The 12405-nt window shown below is 50.6% G+C and overlaps 1 protein-coding gene across 4 annotated transcripts; it reads left to right on the top strand.

Annotated features, from left to right (window-relative positions):
• The first annotated feature begins 525 nt into the window (after positions 1 to 525).
• Positions 526 to 6759, top strand: DUSP26 (dual specificity phosphatase 26). 4 transcript variants are annotated; one of them, XM_032618671.1, is made up of 5 exons: positions 564 to 819; positions 3079 to 3366; positions 3933 to 3992; positions 4849 to 5063; positions 5917 to 6759. In XM_032618671.1, the coding sequence occupies exons 2-5, from the start codon at positions 3146 to 3148 to the stop codon at positions 6114 to 6116; spliced, it is 696 nt and encodes a 231-aa protein (XP_032474562.1). In that variant the 5' UTR covers positions 564 to 819; positions 3079 to 3145; the 3' UTR covers positions 6117 to 6759. The 4 variants fall into 4 exon arrangements, with proteins under 4 accessions (XP_032474563.1, XP_032474562.1, XP_032474559.1 ...); XM_032618672.1 differs by lacking the exon at positions 3933 to 3992 and having other exon boundaries at positions 526 to 819; XM_032618668.1 differs by lacking the exon at positions 3933 to 3992 and having other exon boundaries at positions 4660 to 5063.
• The last annotated feature ends 5646 nt before the right edge of the window (positions 6760 to 12405 follow it).

Raw genomic sequence — 12405 nt, 5'->3', positions numbered from 1 at the left:
GAGTGGAGGAAAGGGAAATTCACTAGGAGCTGAGCTGCCCGAAATGGCTTTCCGGATAGAAATCCACTGTGCCCTCTCCATTGTGTGGGGGACACTTGTTCAGAAAGCCCTTAAGGACTTGAACTTCCCAGCCAGGCAACCAGGGTGCGAAGCTCAGCTCTGGCGATGCCTAGCGTGCCCTGGGCAGATCACTTAGCCTCTCTGGGCCTCGTCGTCTCCTCCTCCCTAAAATGGGTACAATAACAATATCACCTCGGTCACAGACGTGTGGTGAGGATAAGATGAGCTAAGATATGTGGAGCACGTGGAATAGTAAATACTGATCAGGGTTACGAACAATAGTTCTCTGTACCACGGTGTTCTCGGAGAAGGAGAAATGTACAAGTGGGAATCATCCTCGTGTCTGTGTAATTAATTAACGCTGCCTGGGGAGGAGCGTGTGTGCTCAAGACACAGTCTGGGACGACTTACATAATGTCAGCTTTAGGCAAAGTGCCTGTCATTGGCGCAGCTCCGAAAATACACATACACACTAGCATGTCTGCGAGGCGGGGCCGCAGGGGGTGCGGGCTGCGTGGCCCACGCCGCGTGTCCACTCGGGCCACGGGGTGTGAGGCTGTGTCCCTGCGTGTCGCTGACACACACGCACACTGATACCAGCCCTGCTTCGACGTGCGTGTCATGGCTTAAAAATAGATGCTAATCCATCAACCGGTCTGGCGCTGGCAGCCGAGGCGGCGGTGGCGGCAGAGTCATGGCCGTGGGGCTGTCTGAGCCGGCGATCTGCCTCCGGGACTGAGACCCGCGCCGCCTCCCGAGGTAGCGGGGCCGGGGCGGGTGGGCGAGGCGCGGGGACCGGGGCTGGGGGCCGAGGCGGGGGGAAGGGGCCTGGGAGTGAACCTGCGGGGCCCGCCTGGGCTCCCTCCCTCCGCCCTCCGCGCCAGGCTGTCTGGGCTGGCGAGGGCTGGGCGACAGCCATGAACCTGTTACAACCGCGACAGCAGAGGGAGGGAGGGGGGAGGCGGACCAGGGCCCCCAGAAGCCTGCGGATGGGGTTGGAGGGTGCCCAGGGGGGCACCCCGTGACGGAATGGGGAGAAATAGAGTCACACGGAGCTCCTGCTACACCTGGTTTGCTTCCCGCTCTCTTTGCACCGTTCAGCTTCCCACAGGCGGCAGAATCTGTTTCCAGGGAAGGTTGTTTGGGAACCAGATGGTGGGGTCTTCAGGCCTGCGGAGGAAAAGTAGATGACGGTGGTGATGATGTTGAAGCTGATAGCTGTGGTGGTGGTGACGGCTCTCGTGCTCTGTTTCTGTGCTCCTTCTGACCCTCCAGGGAAAACCACCTCTCTCCCTAAACACCCCAAGATCCCATCTCCCCTCACCAGTCCTGATCCTAAGACCTCTGCTCCTTTTGCCCTGTGAGCGCTAGATCTCTTCTGGCCCGGGGGATGGGGGGATGGGGAGAGCTGGGCCCTGGCTGAGAGCGTGGGTGGGGAAGCGGGCTGGGGGCAGGACAAAGATGGCCTCTCACTGTGGACTTTCCCTTGAGTCCCTGGGGCAGAAGAGGACAGGGAGTGGGAGGGGGATCCTTCAGACCAGCCCACGTTTTCAGAGGGTCAGGATCACAGTGTGAGAGGAGAAGGGTGGAGGGGGAGGGGGAAAGGAGGAGGAGGAGGAGGGGTAGGAAGAGGAGGAGGAAGAGGGATAGGAGGAGGAGGAAGAGGAGGAGGAAGTGGAAGAGGAAGAGGAAGTGGAAGAGGAGGAGGAGGAAGAGGACGAGAAGGAGGAAGGGGAGGAGGAAATGGAAGAGGAGGAGGAGGAAGAGGAGGAGGAAGAGGAGGAGAAGGAGGAAGGAGAGGAGGAGGAAGAGGAGAAGGAGGAAGGAGAGGAGGGGGGAAGTGGAAGAGGAAGAGGAAGTGGAGGAGGAGGAGGAGGAAGAGGAGGAGGAAGAAGAGGAGGGGGAGGAAGGGGGGAGTGGGCGTGGCTCTTGCCCTGAAGTTCCCAGGGCAAGTCTCAAAGGCTGGCCCTTCCCAGCTCTGCAGCTCAACACATGGTCCCACTTTCAGGAGGCCCAGCTGTCCACAGAGAGTCAGAGGCACCTCCGCTAAGGCCCCTCATTGAGGACCCCATGTGCTAAGTAGGGCCACTTGAACTCCGCCAGCAACACAGATGCTAATTCCAGACTCTGAGCCCCTGGGCCTGGAAGGATCCCTAATTTCTTCCCTTTCCTCCCTCCTCCTCTGCCCACCCACTCATACACACACACACACAGACACACACACACACACACACACACGATGCTCCAGCCCTGCCTGGACCCAGAGAGATGACGTTTAATCAATGATATCTGTCTGCTGATCAAAGGAGGATGCTTTGCCTGTTGCGCACATAGGTTGGCGCTTCCCTCCACCAGCAAGGGCCTTCAGCAAGTAGTTTTCAAACACCGACACTTCGTCTTTATTACTGTTCCCTACTCCTCCCATCCCCACCATAGACTTCCCAGAGCAGGCTCTTCGCGGAGGCAGAGGGAGGGCAGGAACGGGTTAAAGCAGCCCGTCCCTCTGGCACTGAGGAGGCAGGCGTGCTGTGTCACGGCCCTGCTGCGCTGTCTTCATGCTAATTCGCTCTGAATGGGTCCAAAGCCACCCCCAAGCCCCCTGCCAGCCCCCCAGCCTCTCCGCCTGTAGCCTCAGGCAGACGAGCCCCAGATCCTGGCTGGCAAGGGCTCCGGCAGCGGGCCCTGCCACCCAAATACCAAATGTTTGCGTGCGTGTTTACGTCTGCGCTGGCAGCTGGGGTGGAGTGGCGGGGCAGACACCCAGCAGCCGGCAGCTCCCTCTCCCGTAAACAGGAACATGTGACTCTCCTACCTCCTTGCCCGGCAGAGCCAAAGAGCAGGGAAAAGGAGCTGCCGTGGCTCAAAGAAGACCACCGGAGCACTTCCCGCACCAGGGGACCAGACTTCACCTTCGTCCCTGGAGAATCTTCTCCCCAGGGGCCAGCCCAGCTGGCAGGAAGGGAAGCAGCTGCTCCAGACTCACTCCGGTGTGTCTCACATCCCTGCCTCTCCCAGCAGCAGCTACCTGGAGACTGACGCCTCATCAGCCACCCCCGTGGCTGCCACGGTTCCTGCCGCCTCTAAGATGTGCCCCGGCAACTGGCTCTGGGCCTCGGTGACATTTATGGCCCGCTTCTCCCGGAGTGGCTCGAGGTCTCCTGTTCGCACGAGAGGGGCCCTGGAAGAGATACCAGCTGTCCAGCATCCCTTCCTCAACGTCTTTGAGTTGGAGAGGCTTCTCTACACGGGCAAGACGGCCTGTAACCATGCCGACGAGGTCTGGCCAGGCCTCTACCTCGGAGACCAGTATGTACCCAGCAGACTGGGACCACAGCTGAGTGTGTGTGTGTGTGTGTGTGTGTGTGTGTGCAAAAAGAAAGCAGAAGAGTGGCAGAGAGGCGCTGAGTTGTGCTGTTGGTTCCACGTGGAGGATGGAGGGGACGGGGTGCCTGGGCAGAGTGGAGGAGGGTTTGGGGGAGTTTGGACAGGATTATTGATAGACTCAACTCTGGACAGACAGGCTCTGTTCAAGTAATCATATCATTCATTTAGTAAAATGTATGATTGCGTGCCAGTGCTAAGGGCTGGACATTTAGATGACTTCTCTGACCTTCCACCTATTGTGCCCTGAGCAAAGGCCATCACTGGGGCTGCGAACAGTGGTTAGTGAGGTGAAAGGTTAACCAAGCCAAGCCACAGAGCGTGCAGAGGCTCACTCAGGTGCGTGGGGTCGATGGAGAGAAGGGCGTCAAAGGAAGAGGAAGCCCCACTTGTCTCTCCCAAGGGCTTTAGAGGCTACAAGGAGTTTTTCACATGCCTTTTCTCTCTTGATCTTCACGACAGCCTTGTGAGGTAGGTACCACTATCCCCAGGTTACAGAGGAGGCATCGGAAGCTCAGAGAAGTTGGGACTGGCCCAAGGTCACACGGGTCGTAAGTAGCAGAGCCAGGACTTGGAGGTTCAAGTTCAGGGCTCTTTCTGCTTGAGGAGTTGGCGCTGGACAGGACGTTTGATATGATCGTGTTGGCTGAGCTGAGGGGTACGGGCCACAGGAACATCTGAAGGTGACCTCCACCACAGGGTAACCATGAGCGTGGAGTAACTGGCAAAACACAAGAAGATTCTGGGCATCAGAGAGAGTCTAAAGTAACGGGGGGGCGGGACTTCCCTGGGGGTCCAGTAGTTAAGACTCCGCGCTTCCGCTGCAAGGGGCTTGTGTTCAACCCCTGGTGAGGGAGCTAAGATCCCATATGCAGTGCAGCATGGCCAAAAAATTAAGATTAAAATTAAATTTTAAAAAATGGTTAGCAGGACATTAAATGTGAGCTGGTCCCACAACCCATCCAATGTTCAGATTCGCTCTGCCATGTCCAGCCCCTATGCATTGGCTTCCTCTCTCTACTTGAATACCCTGGTGTGAAGAAAGTCCCTCTCTCCCAAGGCGCCCCAATCTTTCTCCGGCTAGATTCCACCGTTGGTAGGTACTTCCTTACATTAAGCACAAACCCTGTCAGTCCTTTTCTCGGATCAAGTAAAGTCCTTCTGTCTCAGAGCATTCTTTCAATATGTTATCACGGCTGTTGTTTGCCCATCTCTCAGTCTCCTCTCCTCCAGGCAAAATCTCCCCAGTACTCCCCACCTTTGCTCCAGGATGAGACTCTGGCTCATTGCCTATCTCGGGTCCTCAGGAAGTGAGGTGGAGCCCTGGAGACAACGACATTGGCCGGGCAGAGGTCGGGGCCCCACCGCCCAGCTCCGCGCCCCCCTAACCTCCACTCCTCAATGCAGGGAAATAGCCAACAACCTCCGGGAGCTCCGTCGTCTGGGCATCAGCCACGTCCTCAACGCCTCTCACAGCAGGTGGCGAGGGACACCCGAGGCCTACGTGGGGCTGGGCATCCGCTACCTGGGTGTCGAGGCCCACGACTCGCCAGCCTTCGATATGAGCGTCCACTTCCAGGCAGCCGCCGACTTCATCCACCGGGCACTGAGCCAGCCAGGAGGTAAGAGGGGAGCAAGGAGGAGGGAAGGACCAACAGACAATGGGTTAGAGAACAGCCCAGGGGTCTGGGTGTGGAGAGAGAGAGAGACTTGAATGATGTAATAAAATGCTCAGGAAAGGAAACTATTCTCTCAACCATCTTTTCAAAGCAGTCCATAAAAAGAAGGAAATAATCCCAAATGTTGAGAGAGTGGAAAGTTGCACCTGGGTGGTGAGATTATGGGTGATATATTTTTCAATTGTTGGCTTCTTTATATATTTCTATACTTTCTAATGATTTCTACCTTGAACTTGTCTTGCTTTAGTGATCAGGGGAAAAAATATATATATATATATAAAATATATTGGGACTTCCCTGGCAGTCCAGTGGTTAAGACTCCACACTTCCAATGCAGGGGGTGTGGGTTTGATCACTAAGATCCCACATGCCAAAGAACATGGCCAAAAAAAATTTTTTTTTAATTTTTAATAGGAAAAAAATATATTAATCATCCACTCCAAAGTGACTGGGAGATTGAGGAAGGACCCAGTTAGACATAAAGGGTTTTCCGTGGACGCACTCAGCACACACAGAAGGAAGCCCAGCTCGGTGCAAAGCTCGGTTTTGCGTTAGTGATGAGCCTCTCCCTTCGAGCCCCTTTTGGGCTTATGGATGCTGCGCTGCTAAAGGCGCTCCATCTCATCCCGTCCAGGCTCCACCCTTGGCCAGGACCTGGGTTCTTACCGTCAGCAGTCTGTGCGTCCGTGCACCTCTGCTTACCTGTCTACCTCCCCACCTGTCCGCGGGGCCCTCTCCCCAGCCTCCTCCAGCCCGCCGCGAGGTCCCCAGCCATATCTCGTGTCTGTGTTCACAGGGAGGATCCTGGTGCACTGTGCTGTGGGCGTGAGCCGCTCGGCCACTCTGGTGCTGGCCTACCTCATGCTGTACCACAGCCTTACCCTCGTGGAGGCCATCAAAAAAGTCAAGGACCACCGAGGCATCATCCCCAACAGGGGCTTCTTGAGGCAGCTCCTGGCCCTGGACCGCAGGCTGCGGAAGCGACTGGAGGCGTGAGGGGGCAGAGGGAGGGAGGGAGGTCAGGCCAGGCCTGTGGGTCCCTGGATCCCAGCTGGAGAGTGGAGGCCCAGGGGACAGGTTGGAGGCGGCCCCGCGAACCCGTTCTCTCCTGAGAGGGCTGGGACGTGGCCCCAGGCCACAGCTGCTGTCTATCGAGGGGGGATGGGGTGAGGCTGGGCAGCGTGACAGTCACCTAGGAGGGAGCTGGCCAGGGAAGGAGGCAGGTAGGCTGCAGGTAGAAGACAGTCCTGGATCCCAGCCAGGGGGGTCCCGGCGATTCATAGCCCCTCTTTGTGCTCAAGTGCTCCCCTTGTCCTCGTATCAGAACAAAAGGACCATCTCTGCCCCGTACCTCTGCCAGGAATCAGGGATGCGACGAACACAAACGTGATGGTGTCGAGTTGTGTGGAGGTGGTAGCTCAGGGACAGACGGTGAAGAGAGGGTGTGAAAAGCTAAGGGAGAAACCCACAGACTTGTTACTCCAAACCCGGGAAGAAGAGGCGTGGGAGGCTTGGCGCGGCACCCATGGGTGCTGGTCGTGGCCCAGAACTGCAGAGGTGCATGACTGGGAGCCTACAGATAATCCCTCGCTTACTGGATCCAAGTGTCTCCAGGAAAAATAAAAATGGTGAATACGAAGCAAGCCTCTTGAATCACTGACAGCTTGTACGAGGTCGGAACCTGTCCCCTGAGAACAGTTCCTGACTCCCTCCTAGGGTCATAAGCCCTCACCGGTCTTCACACCTCCACCAGTTCCTAGGGGAGGTTTCTCCCCAGTCCAATTTTCACACTCCTGGGGCAAGGGGTATCTTGAATTTATTTCCATTTATGTCCACACGGGGGAAGCAGAGGACCAAAAAAATTCAGATTTGCAAACTGTGTTAGGACTCAGAGCACACCCTGCATCTCCCAAGCTTAAAATAGGTCTCTTCACAAGCTCAGGTGTGTAAGAAATAGAACTTATTTTAAAAAAGTCAACCTGATTTCTATATCAAGTCCCCCATGCTAGGAGAAGAGCAGAATATTCATCTTAAATCAATCCCAGCCCTAAATCCCACATTCATGGGTTTGGGTTTTGCCTGGTACCAAGAAACTGGAGGGGAGGGGAGGAGAGGTGATGTGATCGCATCCTCTTCTAATCTTTCCAAGTTTTCCTCTGAGGAGTGTAACATAATCTCCTTAGTAAATTTAGTAAAAAAATAAACAACCACCAGAGAGAATAGTATGATCTTACATCCCAACTGTCAAACAGCCAGCCACCACATCCCTCTTTTTGAAAAGGGTGTGTTGGACTTCCCTGGCGGTCCAGTAGTTAAGACTCCCCACTTCCACTGCAGGGCGCACGGGTCTAACCCCGCCCGGGAACCAAGATCCTGCATGTCGCGCAGTGCAGCCAAATAAATTAAATAAAATAAATAAAACAAAAGAGGTATGTTCCCAGAACAGAATATCCGCATGAGTGGGAGAAGGGGATGGGATGTAAGAGGAAGTGAAAAATACAGGGGGAAAAAAATCACTTAATATATGTAAAGTGTATATTCTACCCCAAAGTACAGAAACAGAATCTCAAAGCCAGAAGTCACCTTCACAGATTAACGATTTCCACTCTCCAACAGGACATAAATAAATCGCCTTTTCAATAAATCACTTGACGATAGTTATCAAGCATTAATTTGTTTGGCCATCTTTTTTAAAAAATTATTTATTTGTTTGTTTGTTTATTTTTGGCTGCATTGGGTCTTCGTTGCTGCGCACGGGCTTTCTCTAGTTGTGGTGAGCGGGGGCTACTCTTCGTTGTGGTGTGTGGGCTTCTCACTGCGGTGGCTTCTCTTGTTGCGGAGCACGGGCTCCAGGCGTGTGGGCTTCAGTAGCTGTGGCGCATGGGCTCAGCTGCTCGGCAGCATGTGGGATCATCCCGGACCAGGGCTCGAACCCATGTCCCCTGCATTGGCAGGTGGATTCTTAACCACTACACCACCAGGGAAGTCCCTGCTTGGCCATCTTTGATGGTTGGGAATCACTGCATAACTCCCACACACAGTATTAGAAAGCTCTAATATTACACTTGCATCCTGCGATCACGTTACAGTGGTGGTGAGATGAGGCCGAAAGATCTGATGGCCTAGGATCCCTGGCCCTGGCACATATCCATCAGGGCACTGGCAACAGTCACTTTACCTCTCTCCCCCTGGTTACATGCAATAGTCTGTCTACTTCCGCAGGGTTGCTGTGGGCATTTAATTGGATATGCGATGGAAAGCTCTGAGCACACTCAGTACTTAATGTGTTCTTTATCTTGCTACATCTCTCATGGCAGCCCTTCCCATGGTTTGAAGCCAGCTCTTGTGACTCTCCTGTGTCCCCTCACTTTCAGCCTAACAGCTATGCTTGTCTCTAAGAGTCCGAATTTGTCATATTTCAAGTTTCCTCCCCAGCCTTGCCAGTATTGGTACCCCTTTCTAATTGTGGCAACCAAAATTAGAACTGGTCTCAATGTTTCAGGCAAGACTTGATCTGTTGGCTGGGGCCTCACCTTTTTATTATCATCGAGAGACAATTTCATATAAGGGAAAGAGTGAGGGCTTCGCTATGAATGTTGATTCTATTGGGCTGGCCAAAAGTGCCTTCGGTTTTTAACTAAAAATAAAAGACCCATTTTTCATTTTTACCAAGAACTTTATTGAACAACGTATTCACGCTTTAGTTTCACTACCTTCTGCAATTTTTCAGGCAACTTCATAATTCCATCTTCCCAAAACTTCTTATCTTTTTGAGCAAAGAACTGTTCCAAGTGCCTTTTACAGTCTTCCAGGGAATGGAAATTTTTTCCATTAAGAGATTTTTGTAAAGACCGAAGTAAATGGAAATGCGAAGGTGCAACGTGTGGTCAGTACAGCAGATGAATCAGAACTTCCCAGCCAAACTGTAACAGTTTTTGCCTGGTCATCAAAGAAACACACAGTCTTGCATTATCCTGATGGAAGATTATGTGTTTTCTGTTGACTAATTCTGGACACTTTTCAAGTGCCTAATTCAAGTGCTGCTTTCAGTTGGTCTAATTGGGAGCAGTACTTGTTGGAATTAATCGCTTGGTTTTCCGGAAGGAGCTCATAATAGAGGACTCCCTTCCAATCCCACCATAGACACAACATCACCTTTTTTGGATGAAGACCAGCCTTTGGTGTGGTTGGTGGTGGTTCATTTCGCCTGCCCTGATGATCTCTTCCGTTCCACATTATTGTACAGTATCCACTTTTCATCGCCCGTCACAATTTGTTTTAAAAACGGAATGTTTCGTTACGTTTCAGTAGAGAATCGCACGAGGAAATAGGGTCAAGAAGGTTTTTTTCCCACTTAACTTATGTGGAACCCAAACATAAAAGCAATTCATATAATCAAGCTGGTGTAAATGATTTTCGATGCTTGATTTAGATATTATATGTTGGCTATCTCCTGCGTGGTATAACATTGATCATTCTCAGTGAAGGTCTCGATTTGATCGCTGTCAACTTCAGCTGGTCTACCTGACCATGGAGCATCAACCAGCGAGAAATCTCCAGCACGAAACTTCACCAACCACTTTCGATACATTCGATCAATCACAGCACCTTCTCCATACACCGCACAAATCTTTTTTTTGCATTTCGGTTGCGTTTTTAGCTTTCTTGAAATAATAAAGCATAACAGGCCAAAAATGTTGCTTTTTCTCTTCCATCTTCAATATTAAAATGGCTACACAAAAATTCACCAATTTTGATAAGTCTTTTATTAAATGTACACTGATATGACAACTGTCATGATACAATCTAACAAAATTGTTTTGAATGAAGTTAAAGACAACTAAGTGCTATTAGAGCCATCTTACGGAAAAAACTGAACGAACCTTTTGGCCAACCTGACAGTTAGATTGCATTGATTTCCTGTCAGAACCATAGGCAACTTATGTATAACTAAAAAGAACCCAGAAATAACTCAGGCTCTTAGAAGGACTGACTATAGCTATGATCTGACCAATGTAGGCTACAACAGAGCTGTCACCTCCTTTTTCCTAGTAAGTATATCACTACTAATATAACCCACAGCCGCAGACCTATTCTTGTAGTCTGAATATGCCTCGGCTAAATCCCTCAGACTTCTTGCAAACTGAATAACTTGAGAACTTAATTCTAACTTCTAGTACAGATGTATAACTACCAAAGTCTATCTGACCAAAGAACAGCTTTCCAGATTATCCTCATAGAGCAGATCATTCATATATATATATATACATTTATTATTATTATTATTTAACAAAGCCATATTATGGCTCTGCCCTGGCACTCTTCTGTTTTTACAGATATTAAGTCGTTTGATCCTCATTTAAAACCCTGTGAAGTGGTGTCACTGTCATTGCTTAGAAACAGGGAAACTGAGGTTAAGAAATGTTCCCAAAGACACACAAACAGTAAGCGGAGGAGCTCAGATTCAAACATGGGAGCTCTGGCTCCAGAATCTGTGTGTGTAGCCATCACACTGCTGTGCCTCCCTCCACCTCCACCATTTAAGGGTGTGTGTGTGTCTTGGGGGTCAAGGGAGAGAAGGAAAGAGCACAGCCTGGTGATCACACAGATGGAATCAGTCCTCCTACCCTCCAAGGGGAATGAGGGTGACACCTGTCACAGGTGGGTCTCGCTCCCACCTTCCAAAACCGGCATTAAAAGTCCAGACTCCTGGGACTTCCCTGGTGGCACAGTGGATAAGACTCCGCTGTCCCAATGCAGGGGGCTCGGGTTCAATCCCTGGTCAGGGAACTAGATCCTACATGCATGCCGCAACTAAGAGTTCGCATGCCACAACTAAGGAGCCCGCTGCCACAACTAAGACCCAGTGCAACCAAATAAATAATTTTTTTTAAAAAAAAGATGCTTTAAAAAAAAGCCTTCCTCCTGCATCCAGTTCTTGGGCAGTGGACCAGTTGGACCCAAACCAAGGACTTGAAAATGAACAAGAATAAATATTCTCTTGTTAGCTGCAGCCTGTGCTTCCAGCCGGCTAAGCCTCATGCTCCTGGGGAGCTGCAACTCAAGTCCGTCTCATCATCCTCTCTGCCTGCCTGCCCTGGTCTCCTGATGTTGACTCAAACCCTCCGGGCAGGCCCCAGGGCCTTTGACAACTCCAGGAGAGGGAGGAATGTTAGCCCAGTCCTTCACCCTGTAACTCATTCCAGCTGAGAAGTTCCACAGGGAGCGAGCAACAGCAAAGAGAAAACTGCTGCTCCCGGGCCCCAAGGTAGCAGATGGAGCCAGAAGCCAGACAGACAGCTACAAATATCGCTGGCTGGAGGGGGCTCCACACGCACCCAAGGGCCATCGCTCCAAACAGACCCCTTAGAAAAGGGAACCCTCGTGCACTGTGGGTGGGAATGTAAAGTGGTACCGCCACCATGGAAAACAGTATGGAGGTTCCTCAAAAAACTAAAAGTAGAACTACATGTGATCCAGCTATCCCAATCCTGGGTATTTACCTGAAAATACAAAAAAGTAATTCAAAAAGACACGTGCACCCCAATGTTCATAGCAGCATTATTTACAATAGCCAGGACATGGAAGCAACCTAAGTGTCCATCCACAGATGAATGGATAAAGAAGACGTGGCACGTATATACAATGGAATATTACTCAGCCATTGAAAAAGAATGAAATTTGCAACAGCATAGATGGACTTGGAGGGTATTCTGCTAAGTGAAATAAGTCAGACAGAGAAAGACTAATGCTGTGTGATATCACTTATATGTGGAATCTAAAAAATGAAACATAAAAAATAAATTAATTAAATAAATACAAAATGAAACAAACTAGTGAATAGAACAAAACAGAAACAGACTCACAGATATAGAGAACAAATTAGTGGTTACCAGTGGGGAGAGGGAATGGGGAGGGACATGGTAAGGGTAGGGGATTAAGAGGTACAAACTACTATATATAAAATAAATAAGCTACAAGGATATATTGTATAGCACAGGGAATATAGCCAATATTTTATTACAACTATAAATGGAATATAGCCTTTAAAAATTATGAATCCCTATGTTGTACACCTGAAACTTATAATATGGTAAATCAATTTTAAAAAAAGAAAACACAGGGAAAAAAGAAAAAAAGAAACGTCCCTTAAGGAAAAGGAAGCCTGAACAGAGAAAGAGTGGACCAGGTTATGAGGAAAGATAAACGCTGTTTGTCGTAGGTTTCTGTCCTCAGAACTTTTGTGTCAGATAAAGGAAAGAGCAAAAGATCGAAAAGTTTAGGG

This window comes from Phocoena sinus, chromosome 21 (genome assembly GCF_008692025.1).
Source record: "Phocoena sinus isolate mPhoSin1 chromosome 21, mPhoSin1.pri, whole genome shotgun sequence".
In the NCBI taxonomy this organism is placed as follows: Eukaryota; Metazoa; Chordata; class Mammalia; order Artiodactyla; family Phocoenidae; genus Phocoena; species Phocoena sinus.
Note: the sequence above shows the minus strand (reverse complement) of the source record. Positions and strands in the feature narration are given on the sequence as shown.

Excerpts from the sequence above, each read along its gene's own strand:
- DUSP26 (XM_032618668.1), top strand. The coding sequence starts at position 3,146 with ATGTGCCCCGGCAACTGGCTCTGGGCCTCGGTGACATTTATGGCCCGC. Across the intron at positions 3,367-4,659 it reads GGCCTCTACCTCGGAGACCA|TCTCCTCTCCTCCAGGCAAA; the intron begins GTATGTACCCAG and ends CCCATCTCTCAG. Across the intron at positions 5,064-5,916 it reads GGCACTGAGCCAGCCAGGAG|GGAGGATCCTGGTGCACTGT; the intron begins GTAAGAGGGGAG and ends CTGTGTTCACAG.